Source organism: Xiphias gladius, chromosome 24, assembly GCF_016859285.1.
Source record: "Xiphias gladius isolate SHS-SW01 ecotype Sanya breed wild chromosome 24, ASM1685928v1, whole genome shotgun sequence".
Lineage (NCBI taxonomy): Eukaryota > Metazoa > Chordata > Actinopteri > Istiophoriformes > Xiphiidae > Xiphias > Xiphias gladius.
The window spans coordinates 21,109,250-21,126,777 of record NC_053423.1 but is presented as its reverse complement, the minus strand read 5'-3'; the positions used below and the strand labels follow the sequence as shown (position 1 = coordinate 21,126,777).

General features: G+C 40.9%; 3 protein-coding genes across 3 annotated transcripts; all 3 read right to left on the bottom strand.

Annotated features, from left to right (window-relative positions):
• Positions 1–777: 777 nt before the first annotated feature.
• On the bottom strand, positions 778–2,289 carry LOC120786153 (gap junction alpha-9 protein-like). Its single transcript, XM_040121351.1, has one exon. It carries the CDS (start codon positions 2,287–2,289, stop codon positions 778–780), a length of 1,512 nt encoding a protein of 503 aa, XP_039977285.1.
• Positions 2,290–5,765: 3,476 nt separating this feature from the next.
• Positions 5,766–14,074, bottom strand: LOC120786768 (serine/arginine-rich splicing factor 10-like). Its single transcript, XM_040122399.1, has 6 exons — positions 13,878–14,074; positions 11,170–11,274; positions 9,961–10,064; positions 8,170–8,341; positions 8,013–8,066; positions 5,766–7,173 (listed from the first exon to the last, which is right to left on the bottom strand). The coding sequence occupies exons 1-6, from the start codon at positions 14,021–14,023 to the stop codon at positions 6,939–6,941; spliced, it is 816 nt and encodes a 271-aa protein (XP_039978333.1). The 5' UTR covers positions 14,024–14,074; the 3' UTR covers positions 5,766–6,938.
• Positions 14,075–14,817: 743 nt separating this feature from the next.
• On the bottom strand, positions 14,818–17,307 carry LOC120786579 (fatty acid-binding protein, liver-like). The gene is made up of 4 exons (XM_040122078.1): positions 16,707–17,307; positions 16,447–16,619; positions 15,105–15,194; positions 14,818–14,951 (listed from the first exon to the last, which is right to left on the bottom strand). The coding sequence occupies exons 1-4, from the start codon at positions 16,831–16,833 to the stop codon at positions 14,901–14,903; spliced, it is 441 nt and encodes a 146-aa protein (XP_039978012.1). The 5' UTR covers positions 16,834–17,307; the 3' UTR covers positions 14,818–14,900.
• Positions 17,308–17,528: the final 221 nt, after the last annotated feature.

Genomic DNA, 17,528 nt, shown 5'->3' with positions numbered 1-17,528 from the left:
GCTTTTGGTACCAGTCATTCTGTTTCCAAAATAAACCACAAGATTCTGCTTACACACTCTGCCACTCATCTGAAATACATACATTAAAAAAAAAAGAATTACTAAATATTTTTATAGATTGGTCTTAAATATTTTCAGACATTTTAATCGATATCAACTGCGTGACTGAATATCAAGTAAAAAAATAATTTCATACAAAAGCAATAATTCAGAGGTCGCTGCTCATGTGCCTTTGGGGAATTAACAGATGACAGCACACTAAAGATGCAGATTTTACATATTATCATACCACCGCAAAGATATTTTCCATTGTGACAGAGAGCTCCAGAACTGGGTGTTTCTATGTCGGATGTTCTTGTTTGAGTACTCTCAAACAGGAGCCGGATTCATTCGGCATTCAGCATTGCTTATCTAAAAGTATCCGGTTGCATAACAGCATGTTGCGGCCTAAAACAACATTATAGATTTCTGGTTCAGTTTTCCATCCCCCTATAATCATTCAGACAGAGCTGTTCCATACAGCCAAATCATTACGAGTCCGTCTGGATGCATGTAACTGACCTGGAAATGTGGGGGGGGGACTAAACAGTGCATTGTGGTCTGACCACATTTTTAAAAGTAAGAGTAGATGTTAGACGTCTTCATACTCAAGAGTTCATTTTAAATATGATTGGAAAAAGGCTGCTCTTTGATTTCAAGGGCGTAATCATGGCTTGCACCCAAACATGGCTAATTGAGAGTTTGTGTTGCCATGTTGGAAGGTACACAGTCTGTTGTTTATATCTGCAGATCAGTTGGCGCTCGTCTGCTGCTGGCACTGCTCGCCGCCGACACTCTGCGGTTTGGAGAGGACGCGGTGGGGCTGTTACTCTCACGGCTGTGTCGAGACGCAGAACTCAGCTCCCCTGCAGAGTCCGGGCTCTGGGATCTGCTCGGCCTCTTAATGTCTGATCTAGAGAGCACCCTCGCTCTGGGGCCGATGTAGCTGCTACGTAGCTTCACGCTGCTGTTGTTCCCGTGGTAGGAGTCTCCGCTGTCCGAGCCGTTCCCCTCCACCACCGTGGAGCAGTTCCACGGCGGGCTGACCCTCCGTGACTTCCTCGCAGTCCCTGACAGTGTCGTGCAGGAGGAGGTGTCTGCTACGGGGAGGGTGGGATACTCGGAGCTCGCACACTCCAGGCGCTCATGATGGGGTGAGGATTGTTCCTCTGGTTCATCCTGCTTTTCAGCAGGAGGTGAACGTGTCTCGCTGCTTGTGTTGTTGGAGTTGCTGTTCTGCTCTGTGGGGCTCGGCATGCCCTCCTTGCCGTCCTTGCGACTGCCTGGTTTTGCACCAGGGTCCCCTTGTATTGGCATGAAGGCAGAGGAGGCATTGAGGAGAGGGTAGTTCGGTCCATTGCCCTGCTTCTCCAACAGTAATGTGTATCCACTCGGTGCCGTGGGGATAGTGCTCTTGCGTCCCACAGAGGTGCCTGTGCAAACCTGATGGACAACTGAGTTCTTTTTAGACTTGTTGACGTAGTAATCGTCAAGGTCGTCCTTCAGATGTGGATAGTAGTCCAGGATCCCCTTCTTAAGATTCTTGAAGCCCAGGTGCATGATCTCAAGGAGGCTGAGAAAGAGGGAGATGCAGGCGATCGCTTGCATGAACATCATGAAAACTGTCTTCTCCGTGGGCCTGGAGACAAAGCAGTCCACCACATTTGGGCACGGCTCCCTTTCGCACTTGTAAAGAGGGCTCAGGTGGTGTCCGTAGAGGATGTACTGACCCATCATGAAGCTGACCTCCACCACCGAGCGAGTAACAATGTGGGCCACGTAAGTGCACAACAGAGAACCTCTCAGCGGCGCCTTGTTGAGCTTCCCCTGCTCCAGCTGCCTCATCTCCTTCTCAATCCTCCTCCTCACCTCCGCCAGCTCCACGTCCACCGCCTCCAGCTCCCGCCGGAGAGCCACCTTCTTGCAGTGGCGCTCCTTCTCCAGGGCTCGCAGCTGGTAGATGGCATGACCCATGTAGACCAGGGAGGGCGAGGACACAAAAATCACCTGCAGCACCCAGTACCTGATGAGGGAGATGGGGAAGGCCTGGTCGTAGCAGACGTTTCGGCAGCCGGGCTGCTCGGTGTTGCAGATGAAGTCTGACTGCTCGTCGTTCCACACGTCCTCCGCGGCGACGCCCAGCACCAGCATCCGGAATATGAAGAGGATGGTCAGCCAGATCTTGCCGACCATGGTGGAGTGGATATGCACCTCCTCCAAGATCCCGCCGAGGAAGTTCCAGTCTCCCATTTTTTTACATTAGCAGTGCTGTAAGGAGTGAGGAAAAAAGTCAAGTTATGATCGTTAATATAGCCCGAACAATACTGGATTTATAGTTCGATACTTATCAATATCTGGGAGTTTAAAAATCCAATACTGATATATCAGCTCAGAGTAATGTTTTTTTTTTTATCATTTAAATAAACACAAAATATAGACAAACAACCTTGAAACAGATTTTTTTTTTTTTAAAGAATAACAATGATAGTACTGTTTCATTATTTTAAAAGAATAAAATAGTACAATATAAGTTTGAAAGTTTGTCCTGATGTAAATCTCTGAGTCAAACATTAAAATAAACGACTTCCTCAAGGTGAGTCATTAAGTTTATAGCCCGACTGATGCTGAAATTTTGAGGCCGATATTGATACCAATACTTGGCAGCTTTAAAAAAATCTGATAAATTTCTTTTATTTTTTAAAGTCATAAACAAATAACAGAGACAAACAACATTGAAATAGATTATTATTCAATTCAAATTTTGATCTCAAGACTTGTACATGTAAGAGTATTTTTAACGTCAGGTATCGCTACTTTTTTCTCAAATAAAAGATCTCAATACTTCCTCCACCACTGGTAAGAACAAGGTTTTCCATTATACAACCAGTTAACCCTGTTACAACCGAAGCCTCGCCCACCAGACACTAATTAAAATGCTGACGTGTTAATCTGATTGTATTACATTGTTGAATTAGCTATTTTAATGCTCTTTATACCAGGTGTTAATGTAAAATCGTCTTTAGATGAAAGGTGTTCAAATTGGCAAAAGAAAATCAGTAGAGCTCACCAATCATGTCAAATAAATAATTTAAATCTATGATGTTATTTACATGAAAGTAAAGTTTTCTACATCATGGGAAAAACATTGCACTATACAGTGGAAAGCTGGTGTGTGTGTGTCTCGCTGTATAGCCTCAAAAAAAGTCATTTTAAAATGAGTTCACTTACCTTTCATCTTGGATATGAAATGTAACAATAAAGGCCTTTCTGCAATAAAAGCTGCCGATGCTGTTCAACTCAGTCCTACAAGCACATCTTTTATCTTCTTTATCCTCTTGTAAGAAGTAACATTTCCACACTGGGAGAGATTTCAGTCTCCACTGTCGGTGAAAACCGGACAAAAACAAATCATCCGCACCGGCTCTCCTGGTTCACGATTTATAGCCCGTGAAAGACAAAAACAATCAATACCGTTGCAATGCTCCGTTGCCATTTACCTCGCAGCAGTGTGAAAGAACCGACTGGCAGGCCCTGCGAGTCATTAGGGGTGAAATGGTTTGCAAAATATTCAATTGTGGGACGCCTATTTCTGGTTGAACCAATAGGGACCCTGAACTTGTTTGATCCTTTTAGATTCACACAGGACACAATTGGTGCGCTGGGTTGCCCCCTTCGGTGGGAATGTACAGTGTATGCGAGTTCCTCTAAAGTGGACTATAATCTAAATAATAACCTGCTTCTGAATAGGATTCATACCCTAATTTGATTTTATGTCCTGGGCTGAAAGATTGGTTAAAACGCTGGACATCAAGATTTTGTCCCCAGAAGGGTCCCCTGTGCTGCCGCAGTGTTTGATGTGGTGTTGGTTGCCGCAGCTGGAGCGAATTAATTGGTCGGCAGAAATGAATCCGGAACTATTGTTGAGATCAGTGCATCGTTAAATATTTTTTCTCAGTTGTGAAGCTTTGCTGCTTTTCTTTGTCTTATGTCATGGTAAACTACATATTTGTGGATTTATCAGACAAAACAATGCAAAGACGCAACCATGGGCTTCAGGTAACTGAGTACATGTACTCAAGTACTGTACTTAAGTTCAATTTGTTATTTATTTTTTTTTTTTACTTTTTTCTAATACTTCATACTTCTACTCCACAACATTTAAAACTTGTACTTTTTCCTCCACTACATTTATTTGATAACTCTGTGTTAATAATTATATTATATTAAATTACATTACATTATATTGGAGCATTCTGCATACTCAATACTTTTAGCTTTGGTACTTTAAGTATATTTTAATGTTATTACTTTAATAATTTTTATTAAAAATTGGAATGCAGAACTTTACTTGTAACAGAGTATTATCTGGGTAAATATCTGAGTACTTCTTGCACCACTGGAAAACTGAGAACAACCCCATCAAATGACTTGTTTTGTCTGACCAACAGTCCAAAACCCAAAGATGTTCAATTTATTATGTCAGACACATAAGCAGCACATTCTCATATTTCAGAAGCTGACACCATCAAATATTTGGCAATTGTGCTTGAAAAATGACTCGAACGCCAGATCAATTATCGAAAGAGTTGTCGAACTCTCGCTGACGTCACGGTTGCAGCTCATCTAAACTGCTGCATCACGACTTTCATCGAGGGTTACGACACCAGACAAGGTTGGATGCCAAACGCTGCAGTTCAAAATATTTTGGACCGGGAGCTTCAGTAAATTCACTGTACACTCACAGGGAAGCAGGAAAACAACCAGGCGGACCCCAGTTAGATTTCCAGCCACATGACTGAAAAACTGATTTTTGCCAAGCTAACAAAACCAACATCTTGACTCTTGTACTGAGCTGGAAAGGGACCCTGAGTATTGACCCGTGTCTCTCTAAAACCATGGCGGTGTTTTCTCTGACCAGAACAGTTTGTGAGACCGACTCCAGCTCCATGAGCCACTTCATGTCCAATCAGTGTCGGTTACTGTACTGGGTAATAGATGGTCACACAATCTGGTCTGTTATAATAAGGATATGATTTACATGAAATCCAAAAAAACAAACAAACAAAAATTAAAAAAAACAGGACCCCTTGTTGTCTGAGCTATGATCTACCTATTGAGTTACACAGAAGTCGGTGTAATTAGAAGTTTTTTTCAGTCATGGATGTAATGTCTTGGTCCTGTTGTGTCTTTGTAACCAACCCTGTGATTTGACTCATACCGGCTATTCTTGATAACGTAACCCACATCAAGGCTCCGTGCTACCATTGTACTCGCTTGATCAGTGTTATTTTTTCGAATACACTGATCAATGGGGCATGTCCGATTTCATACATGGTTGCATCTTCACAGTGAATCTAATTTCCTCCCAGCTACTGTTCCATTAAAAGGAAATCAATGGACAAGGCTGAACTGACAGACCATACTGGTTTGTTTTCCATGTAGATGATTGCAGACTGCAGGTCTGCACCTATAGGACATCCGGGTGTCCAGGGAGGAGTGGGAAATATCTGAATTACTCCTGATGTTTCCTCGATTTTTGTCTCCTTAAATTTCTTTGCTAAGTTAAGTGTTTTTCCTCATCTTCATATAACGTTTGGCTTGATTTGTAAATACCTTTGAGTGCCCGTGTTCGATAGTGGGCCCCACAAATAAACCTGAGCTGACCAAGTTGTACGGTGTCTTCAAGAAGGGTTTACAAACTGAAGCCACGCATTGTTGCCGTATACTGAATGTTAACCATTTATTATTTAAAATAGCAGTTTCTTCCTGCTAATGATAGAAGATTAGGAGGATAAAACATGCAGTCACAAGAATCATTCAGAAAAACTATCAACACAGTCATGTAAACACCAATGAGAAACTTCTGTTCCTCTGCTCAGAACCGATTTTTGGAGAAATGTCCAAATATGAAATAGCTTTTGAAAAAGGTCTACTCTTACAGAAAACACCATAAAATGAAATCAAATTCATTTACGTCTCAAACAGCTTGTGGTTAAAGTCACTGGTTGACAAAATTTTAACACTTAAAAAAGGAGCATAGCAACAATTCCATGTATTTAAGCCCCCCAACTCATTTACTTGACAGACCTGCCAACACAGACCATATTCTTTACATTTATGTTTTTTTCTCCCAGGCAACCAGGGGTTTTCATTTCATTATACAAAAATCATCAACTTGAAGTGACTCAAAGCTTAATTCATCACAGTCAACAGTCATCTTTCTTAGTCATGTTACTGCTGCAGGATAACTCAGTTTGCTTTTCAATTCAGTCTGCACTTACAGCTGAAATACCATGCAGTGATTCTGTATCTGACAATAAAAGTTGATCATTATCTCAACAATGTTCATCGTGATGTATTATTTATCTCAAGCAAGTTTAAGTTGATTCTTATTGAGAAATAAACAGACACATCTGGCTGCCTTGAAAGAGTTGAAAAACAAGAAAAATCTAAACTTCAGCAGTGGAAAATGGTCAGCAGTGACGTAAAAAAGCATGTGATTTGTTATAATGTGATTAAACACACAGAAATGCTGGGCTGATTCATCAACAGACTGGATAACTTTTAAAATACTGAATGTTCTTTTTTTTTTTTGCAAGAAATGGATGCATAGGGTTTATAAAAACAAAATTATCAGTAACTGTATATAAAAAAACACAATAGATTATTCCTGGCTGCCTACCACTGAACAAATATACTGCTGACTGTCTCATGTTCCTATCAGGAAATATTACCAAAACAATTTTATAAAAAACAAGCAAAGGACCAGAATTGTTCCTAAAATGGAGCTGCAAAAACAAGCTTCCTACAAATGGTTCAGTGGATGTTACATTCATGTCAAAACAAACAAATCTTCTCCTGACAAATGACCAACTCTGGTCCATCAGAGCAGATACTTTCTAGCGTCCACCTGACTTGCGGCCGGCCCAGGACCGGGACCGAGAACGTGAACGAGAGCGTGATCTCTCTCTCGATACAGACCGGGATCTGGAGTGGGAGGGGGAGTGCGTCCGTCGTACTTCTTCCTCCGTGTAGTGCGAAGTCGAAGCTGTGTTGACGTTTTCTCGCGGAGATGCAGATCTGGAGTGCGACTGAGATCTCGCTCTGGACTCTCTCCGAGGCCTCTGTCTGTATCTGAGGACACAAAATGAGACAAATGGCTGTGAAAGAAAACCTGCAGAGGTTTGTGCTGTAAGACACTGGCTGAATAAACTGTATTGTACTGTATTGGCCCAAATATAAGATGCTATTCTTTCAAGGACGAGACAATTACGTGTTCAAAACATCAGATTTTCTTCTTGAATGAAGAGCGTACCAGTGTAACTACTGGTCTATTGCAGTGTGTATCGAGTTAGTTGTTTGTAGCCTTACTGTTGCTAGGCCAGTGAGTGTTTTTAAATCTGTTAATAGCGAGTCTTTCAGAGTTAGTCAGCCCTAAAAGTGTCTCGGTAACCCACTCTCGGTAACTTCAGAAACAACCTGCGGGAGTTTCTGAAGGCTCATGTAATGTGTTTTGCTGCCACGAAAGAAATAAACTCATGATCAGTGAAAATTTGTTCACAGCATCTCCCGACATCTGTATTGCAGAAATGAACCAGGGAGAAAATCTGTCGAACAAATAAGCTCAAAAAGTCAGAGACAATGATTCAGATCTGACCATATTTCATGTTTCACTTAGAGGAGAGAAAGACTTCAATGATGAGGACTCTCTTTTCCTCGGATCAGTGGTATCTGAGGGAACCTCTGGGGTCGTCCTATATTCAACCTGATACAGTACAGTTAAGTCACTTTAGTCAATAAAGACATTACACGTATAGTAGTTTTTCTTGATGGCACTGGGGCAGGTACATAATTCCCGCGGTGAGGTTGCCCCATGGACAATGGTTGGATGCATTGGGCTGAAATAGATTGTACAGGTGTACCTAATAAAGTGGCCACTGAGTGTATATCTAAACAGTCTTGAAAGGCTGTACCTGTCATCCTCATGGCTCCTGCTCCTTCCTCTCCCATACATGCGTCCACGAGACCTGAGGAAAAAAAATGAAAGGTTATTTTCCTTTTCCCTTTCAAAAAGGAGTCAAAGTACACGACTGTGATGAATATGTTTCTGTTCCTGAGAGGAAAACTCACTCTCGAGGACTCTCAGATCGTCTGCGCCGGCGATCATAAGAAGGGCTGCGGGATCTGTATCTGTCGTAGCTGCGGCTGCGCGAACGTCTGCGCCGGCCGTCTCGATCATAGTCGTCGTATCGAGAGGACCTGCTAGGAGAATGCCTTTCCTTCGCTTTCATCTGATTTGGTGCTGTTGTAAAGAAACAGTGACATGAAAGGGGTTCCCAGACTAGAAAACAAAGCACAAAACATTCCCGAGAGCTCCAACAGTTTGTGTGGAACTCCACTGTGAGTTCCTCAGAGTTCTCCTATTTCCCTGTTTTTTAGTTTTAGATGCTCAAGCAGATCACTGTAGGAGCTGGTCTGTTTGTTTTTAATGGTACGTTTAGCAAATTTTGAAATGCAAAGCGCTTTCTGCCCCATGAGCCCTACAGAGTGAATACAATGTGTGCTTCTACACCAGGCATTACAGCACTATTGCCACAAACAGGAACCAGTCAGCACTTCCACGACCAGTTTAGATGACTGCACAGGGATGTATCAGGAAGGCCCTGCAGTCAATTCTTGCAATACACACACGCGCGGACACAGACAGACAGACAGACAGACAGACAGACAGACAGACAGACAGACAGAGAGAGAGAGAGAACAATCTGAGGATGCCAAGTGTGAGGGGCCACTGGCTCTGGAAGTGCTTTCCCACATTCTGTATTTCAGTTTTTTCTTTAATGTTACTGAACACAGAAACACAGGACTCTCCTAGATAACAGCCCTGTCGGTTTGATATGGCCACAAATTTAGATTGTTTGAGCTTCGTTTCCGAGGAATCATGCTTTGTCCATCATTTTGGCATAACAGGTCTAAAATACTACAATACCCATGATCCCATGATTCTTTTGCTATGGTGAAGATGTAAGTCAGAGGCACAAATCAGAGCTTCAGTGAATTCGTGTGCACCATCACTGCTGAATTCTCTCAAAACTGACTCAGAATTTAAAAGTGAACTGGTTTAAGCTTCAAATTGTGTTTTCAGTTTTCTAAAAAGTGTAGTCTTTAGCCCTTGACTGCCGTTGGTGGCTAAGATGACCGAATTCCAACCTCTGCAATTGGATGTGTCTTGCGATTGGATGTGTCTTTTAACATTGTCTATGGGTAAATGACCCATAGACAATGTTAAAAGTCCTCGACGGGACTTTTAAGAACATTCTGATTTGTCACATCCGGAAGATCACGGGTGTAACTAAAAACACAACATTTCACTTAGGTGACAAACTGAGCTTCAAAAGTGAAGTTGAAAGGAGACATTACTGCAGGTTCTAGTTGTGAGGTGAAACTGAAGAAGGCCTTTGGACTTCAACTGCAAAAAATGTTGCCGTTCCGGCCAAAGCTCAATCAGTGAAACCTTAACAGATATTTTGCCTTTGGCAGGCAACACCTGCTGAATATTTATACTTTTTTTCAGGTTTACCACCAAATCACGTCCTTTCTAGTTTCACTCACTTCAGTTACTAACAGCTGTGTGTGTTCTGGCAGCGTGAAGCCATCACTGATGCTCTTACACGTTTATACTGTCAAGGATGCCTTTTTGCCATAATTCTAGATACTTCAGCTCTACCAATATAGTGCATTGTTCACTCATTTACAACCCAAATAAATAACATCCTCTCAGGTGCTGTGCTGTGTCTTTAAAAGACATTTAAAAGTATTTTTCTACCACTGACAGTGAAATTAAATTTCGATCAACAGCAAAAACAATTAAAGAAGGTGTGTAGTTTACAGGAAAAAAAAAATAAAAAGTTAGAAACTTACTCTTTCTGTCGCCCTGGGCAAACTGGATTTCAATCTGCCGGCCACAAACCCACTTCCTGTCCAGGCTGTGAAGAGCATCTTCTGCATCACGCACGTCCTCAAACATGCTGGGTGGTTAAGGGTTTTATTTGCTCTAATTTTTGGTGAGGCCACACAAATGTAAATAAATGTTTTCCTCTCAAACAAGTGCAGTGGGCAAAGGAAAAACAATTTCTCCTCACATAAAAACATTAATCAATTCCACTGCATTTTCATGAATTTACCCTTAAGTTTCATCCCTCACGTGATCAAAACGTTAAGGTCCTAATTCTTATAATTTTCAAAGCCTCTTCATTAGCGCTGTGTATTTTACGCTCATGGTAAGAGGGACGGAGGGCGTTCGTCAAACATTTTCTTTAATTTGTGTGACCCGATTTATAAGGTAAAACAGTTTAAAATGATGGGGAATTATATATACTACTTCATACTGTAAGATAAGTGAAAAAACAACAACAACAACAACAACAACAACAACATACATATACACGCTCAGGTCATTTTTGTAGAGATAAAAGATGAAGCAAGCTTTTCAAACATCAAATCATTGTCTGAGGGATCAGGACAATAAATATATAAACAAATCAAACATTAGCATTTGCTTAAATAGTTTTGATCAAAATTAAAAAGTCATCGATATCACACGGACAGCTGATTTTGGTGTCATGTCAAATTCTTGGATTTGTCTTGGGAGGATACAAAATATTTCAGACTTGTTACCTTTGCCCATGCTTGACTTTGAACTTCATCTTGATCTTTACACTCTTTAATCGACTCCCAGAGAGACTCGGGTTTCCTGCTTGCCTTTTAAACCTCTTTTCTTTTCCCCATTCTTTGCCGCCATATCCAAGCTTTGTCTCCGTTCCCTTTTCCTCTTCATGCTTTACTTTCTCTTTTCAACCTTTTCCCTCTCTCTGATCCTGAAGGTCTCTGTGTGACTTGTCTTTACAGCTACTCTATACAGGTCTTTGTTACTCTTTGTGGCCGGTTCCACAACTGGATGCTTTTACATTTTCTGAAGCAATAACAGAGAAATATGTGTGTTAGATATTCAATCAAATTATGTGCAAGAAAAACACATCATAAAAGCATATCTTCTGTGCTGAAAGAAAATTTAAATAATTTGTTAACAAGAGCACAAAAACACAGTTAAAACTCATTGGGAAAGGATATTGAATGTACGCAAATCCTCTTGGTTGACGTGTATAGAAGTCAAGTGGGATGTAGACATCTACTACCGGCCCATAGCGGCCAAACTCACGCCGCAAATCCTCAGGCCTGAACACCGTAAATACAAGTATGACTCAACTGACCATCACGGGCAACTCTACCTACATCATCAACCAGTAACAGCAGCTGGGGGAGCAGCTGATGAGTGAGCTAAAGGGACAGTTCACTCCAAAACACAATAAGACTTCTTTTTTTCATTTTCTGTCTTACCTGGAGAGTGATCCACCTGTCCAGATAGTTTCTGTGTTATTTGCTTAAGTTAATAGCTACTGACTGTTCCTAACTAGGGCTGGATTAAAAATAACATTGCCCACTTAAATGGGATTTTTATTAAAATCCCAAGATCGATCTTTCGGGAATAGGTTTATTACAACATCCACAGAATGGTAATTTTATATTAAGAGTAACATAGATGATAGCTGGCTATATTAGCAGCCTTGAGTCATGACAGTCCTGTAACCTGTGACATGAATGGATACAGTCTAAGTGGACCAGCTGCAATTTACAGGACTATTGTGTACCCAGGATGGTTGGCTGAGTCTGTATATCTCATTGACTGAACAGACTGACAGACTGAAAAAAGGCTCTGCAAACTGATCTGAGCTCTGTTTGTGTTTGTTGTTTGGCTATGAGAATTCAGGCCGTGGAAGTCGAGTTAACAGTTTGTGGATTCTACATTTTTCCGTCTGTCCTTGTCGGGAAGCGTACACCAGGCTGAAATCTTGTAAACGCAAACAGTTCAGATAAATGATATGCAGGGGACAACAGTGTTGCTCACTTGTTGAATGTGAAAGAAATTTAAGTTCCCAGAGTAAATTCTGAGAAACACTTTAAGCAACAATGGTGTTTATTTGATGTAACTGAATCCAGCCCTACTGCTAACCCAGCACAGATAAACTCAGAAGCAATTTGTATTCCAGCTGCGTTGTTCTACAGCAATTCTATTGGGTTTTTGGTGAACTGCCCCTTTAAGAAACACACACTTTTTGTGAACATGCAATTGAATGTAAAACCCACTAACAAGTCCAAAACTGGTGTAGCAGATACAGTATTGATGCTTCATTTGGGTTACATTAATATCAATTGTAAAAATACAACCTTTCAGCAAATAAAAGCTCATTATGTCTGAAATGCATCGGTAACTGCGTTACCATGAGGAGGAGAAAATCTAAAGATTAAGATTGGGATTAACATGACTTTTCCAGCATCCATATTACACTGTGTTAATCAACTTTGGGTAGTAGTAGTTAACATGTAATTATATTATGAAAAACTAACTGGTCAACATTTTTGAACTGTAAATGTTGGTATATTTTGACTTATTTTTTGTCTAAGTTTATTGTATATTCTAAATTTAATACTGCTGGACTATGTAGTTTGTATTCAGATGTATATTCTGACACAATCCGAGTGTTACAGCATACAGTATAAAAAAAAAAAAAAAATGCTTGGCAGTCTAGTTTCAAAAAATAGGGAGAAGCCTTTTACGTTTTGAAGTTACAGTTCATTTATGTGACCAAATAACATTTAACTGCTTTACTTTTTCATATTTTAAAAGCTTTTTATTGACTCTTTTAAATGACTGTTCCGTTTTTTCAGGTACTGAAATTGAAGGTAACCACTTTCAACGTGTTGCGACACTTTTATTTTAAACCGATCCCAGGTGGTGGAAAGTACATTTACTCAAGTACAACTCTAAGGTACTTGTACTTGAGCATACTTTTCTACTCCACTAAAAGTCAGCGGCAAACAATCTACTTTGTTGCTCCACCACGTTCAGTTGATAACTTTACAGATTCGGGTCAGATGATAAAAAATATAATCACTAAATAAATCACGATGTATTGTTATGAGTTAAGATCAGACTTTAATAGCTCCACCTTTACCAGCCGCAACGTTGAAATGATGTACACATGAACGCATCGATAATTATGATCCCATAATGTATCATCAAATGTCTTGAAACGGACCATTCTGCATAATGAGTACTTTTACTTTTGGTACTTTGAATGGATTTCTTTCACTCAAAATAGTATTTCTACACTGTTGGTACTACTTTTACTTAAATATCCGAATATTTCTTCCACCATTGCTAATCACACACGAACATGTAACGTTTCGAGTGTAAAATGTATATCCGTTAGCTGCAGTGCAACGTTAAACTAATTAACTAATTGAATAAAAACAAGTAATTAAAACCAGCAACGGTTAACCGAAATAACGGAATGTATGCAAACGTCGTATCGGTTCGCTGAAAATCACGTCCCATCAAATGCAACCCGATTTTTTCCATATTTTAAATGTATTTTACTTGCAAATCACCAAAATATTCACTGAGCTATTGTTTTTGGGCTCACTCTCAGCTCGCTCTGTTAGCTCATGTATAACCGTGAAAACGTGCAACAGTCTCAATGCAAACAAAGAAACGCCCCCAAGACAAATAAGGTCCTGGCAAAGACATGTAAGGAGTAAAACTATTGTTTAAGTTTTAATGTATGTGACAAAAATGTGAGATAAATATGCTGCACAACGGTTTAACTTCAGGCTAACCGTAGCTGCTAGGCTAACTCAGCTAGTCGCCGTTGCCGTGAGTTAGTTAACGTTAACAGTGAATGATCTGTGGCTCAAACCGCGTCTGGATGCGGACTCACCTGGACTCATCGGCGATGTTTCTGACAAACAAAGACGTGTTTGGAGGCCTCATGTATCTGGCCATAAAGTTTAACTCACTCAGCAGAAGAAAACGTTGGCGAGGGGGGAAAGAAAAAACCCAGCAACCACAAAATTTGCAAGGCATGCGCACTTACATGGCGCCTTCTGCTTCTTCCTCGAAAAAAAAAAAATCAGGCAATAAAACCCCACAGCGCCCTCTCTGTTTGACCCCCGCACCTGCATCACCTGCACCGTGCAGAGACAGTGGATCTCAGCGGGCCTACCGGGGCGCAGCCCCAGGGGCCACCAGGACTGCAGAAAGCAACCACAAAGAGACGCCAAACAATGAAAAATAAATGCCCAAGGTCAACAAAGAGAAAATAAAACTACAAATAGATGCAAAACTACATATTACCCGTAACCACAACATAGAGAAACAAAACAACTGTAAAGAGATGCAAAACAACCACAAAGAGAAACTAAAATATAGATGGAAAACAACATATTACCCAGAATCACAAGAATGAGAAAGAAAATATCCACACACGTGCAAAACGACCACATAAAGATGCAAAACAGCTACAAAGAGAAACTAAAAACTACAAATAGATGCAAAAAAACTACATATTAACCAAAATAACAACAAAGAGAGACAAAATAACCACACACATGCAAAAAGATGCAAAACAGCAAAAAATAGATCCAAAATGTCTACTAAGAAACACAAAACGAGCACAAAGAGAAGCAAGCCGCATCGGTTGTACTTGTTTTATGTCTCTCTCAATCTTTGGGTCTTGCTCCCATGTAGCAGAGGTGGGGAGCTTTTTATATGTCTGTGTCCAGGGGCCGCTTGGCTTATGTTTTGTCCATGCAGTGGACTAAATAAAAACAAACACGTCGGTTTATTCAATCATTCAAAATTTATTCGTTGATGTATTTAGCTTTATTTAGAGTTTCCAGATGGCCCCCTTGCTTGAAGCTGAGAGGGTCAGAGGGGTGATGTGTGAGCTGCCGGGTGCTGATTAGACCCGTTTACTTCTGCTGATGAAAGTCACAGAGCCAGCAGTGACAGTCTGGAACAGTGAGGAAGCAGAGACAGAAATAAACATGATTCTCACACACACACACACACGCCAAAAAAAAAAACCAACCCCTCACGGTCTGTGTTTCTTCCTAACACAGAATCCCTCATCTTTACAGCAGTTTTTAAAATCAAAGCCACTGACCTCAACCATGTCGTCGCCTTGGATCTCTCGGACAGAGGTGAACTTGTCGGTCTCAGCGATCAGCTTCCCATCCTCCTCCCTGACGGCGCACTGGTCAAGACCGAAAACATTGCAAGGTGTCAAGACGGTCTCGAACTGTCTGCCTTGTTCCTGCTGAAGCTAAAAATCTGTTCGTTCCACACATGCACTGAAGATTTTTTCCAGTAAATGTGAGGAAACGCAAACTAATTCATTTATAACTGTCACAAGCCAAACATGCAACTGCTTTAAAAATGGCAGGATATTCAGAAAACACCATTCATTCTAGTTCATGGAATAAGGGAGATGTCTTGGCCGTGCAGATGTCTATGACCAGACAAAAGGTTTGTGCTACCAAAGTTTCTCCAAGGTATTTTTAGTAGTTTTAGTTCAGCAAGAGTAACACGGTTGTGAATGATTAATTGAGTAATGTTTTTATATCATTTTTATGTGTATATGTATATATGTATATTTGTTTTTTCTCTATAATTAATCATTTATATTTGTTATGTTTGTGAAATTTTTTTTTTTTTTTTTTTTAAACCAAGAATGTTATTGTTGGTTGGTGGGGATGGGATGGAGGATTTTTGTAAATGTTTGTTCTGTTTCTTTTAAATGACCAAAAAGCCAATAAAGATAGTTTTGAAGGAGAAAAAACAAAAAAACAAAAAGAAACATCTAATGGGGCAGTGGCTCTCAAGGCTTTTGTGTCATAAACCCCTTTGATAGCCAGGAAAAATGTTTTCCTGCTGTACATAAGTCAAGTTAATTTTTACCAACCAATGACGAATCAATGTCTAAGTGAATAATTAGCAAAGTTAAACTGCCCAAAACTGCAAAGTTTGCAGACACTAAACTCTGCTGTCTACTGACAGTGACCTCGAGAGCAAAACAGGCTTTGTCATATTTTGGATACGACTGACATTTGCTCGGTGAGCTTCACATTTTTTTTTTTTGTCTCTTCCCCGTCAAAAATCCATCTCTCCATCCAAGGACGTCCATCTTTTACGTTTCCATCTGTCTGGATAAATCTTGCAAACCTTGATCTTAATAGCCTCGCAAGCATCACTGCAAACATTCCTGGTTATTGTCTCCCCACTAATATGATTCTTTCCACTTCACATGCAGGAGGCAACAGTGAGCGAGATCTCTGCACGGCTGTTACCGTCACTTACAGCGGGCCCTTTAGTTTAAAATGCACAAAAACAAGACTTGAACCCTACGCGGATCTCGCGTGCGGCGACACTTTCTGGGGCATCTTCAGCTCACGTGCAACTCTCATATCTCCACTTCTGCGCCTGAAGGCCCCTGAGTCTCGAGCTACCTTAAACTTCCTGCCATCCACAGCGGTCATCTCGGACTCCTCTCCGATGCTGAATGAGTGGACCTTGGTGCAGATGGGAGTCTTCATTGTGTAAGTGAAGTCTTTGCCTTTCTGCTCGATCACTATCACCGGTTTGACTTCCTTGCGCATTTTGACAACCATTTGAGGTGCACCTTAAATGCATATTGGGAAAAATAAATAAATGTCTCTATAAAACGGTACATAAGCAAATAAACCCTTTAAATATGAAAAATCCTTACCCACAACTTTCAGGAACTCCTCAAGGTTTTCCTCAGAATAAACTTTCCAGGTGCCGTTGAAGTCCATACCTTCTGCTCGTGTCGCTTGCCCGAGGATGTATGTTGTGCATGTTGTCGTTAATCCCATCACATACTGCCGGTTGGCACGTTGGGGACTTCAAACTCCCTGTTATTTGGACCGGTGGTTCCAAGGAGACCCGCGACAGGTGGAAGTTTGTTTGTCCTCACTCACAGGCTGCGGTGTAACATCTTTACACACCGGTTCAACAGACGAACAGATCATGTATTGTCGCTTTTTCAGGCAGTTGCACAGGTGATGTAAAGCGGCATGAAACAAAAGTTTGGGCACCCTACTTGGTCAGCACTTAGTAATAAGTATCACAGTCTTTCAGTTCTTGTTTGAGGGATGTTCGCCCATTCTTGCTGCAGCAGGCTTCTGGTTCTGTGAGATTCTTACGGCCGCTGCTCTTTTGAGACCTGTCCACAGATTTTCGGCGACGTTAAGGTCTGTGGGGGACTGTGGGGGCCATGGCAAATCCTTCAGTGTGCGCCTCTCGAGGAGGTCCATTGTGGATTTTTTTTTTTTAGCTGTGTTTAGGATCATTATCCTGTTGTAAAGCTTTGACATTTGCATCACTTGGCCTTTCTTATTGATGAACAAGATAATTAAGGTCTGAGACCTTGGTAAAAGTTACCTGCTCCTTGCTTAAAATGTTGAAAAGAATGTTTCACCTTTAACTTTATAACCTCTGACAATCAGTTCATCATCACGGTAACAGAAATTTAGACCAGTGGTGCTCAAACTTTTTCATGCCACGGTAT

Bases quoted from the DNA above. Each gene is read 5' to 3' on its own strand.
- LOC120786153 (XM_040121351.1), bottom strand. From the start codon at position 2,289: ATGGGAGACTGGAACTTCCTCGGCGGGATCTTGGAGGAGGTGCATATC.
- LOC120786768 (XM_040122399.1), bottom strand. From the start codon at position 14,023: ATGCCTTGCAAATTTTGTGGTTGCTGGGTTTTTTCTTTCCCCCCTCGC. The intron at 11,275-13,877 runs GTGAGTCCGCAT...TACGGTGTTCAG, and splicing joins AACATCGCCGATGAGTCCAG to GCCTGAGGATTTGCGGCGTG. The intron at 8,067-8,169 runs GTGAGTTTTCCT...TTTTTTCCTCAG, and splicing joins CGATCTGAGAGTCCTCGAGA to GTCTCGTGGACGCATGTATG.
- LOC120786579 (XM_040122078.1), bottom strand. From the start codon at position 16,833: ATGGGATTAACGACAACATGCACAACATACATCCTCGGGCAAGCGACA. The intron at 16,620-16,706 runs GTAAGGATTTTT...TATGCATTTAAG, and splicing joins GGAGTTCCTGAAAGTTGTGG to GTGCACCTCAAATGGTTGTC. The intron at 15,195-16,446 runs GTAGCTCGAGAC...GGTCTTGACCAG, and splicing joins TGGATGGCAGGAAGTTTAAG to TGCGCCGTCAGGGAGGAGGA.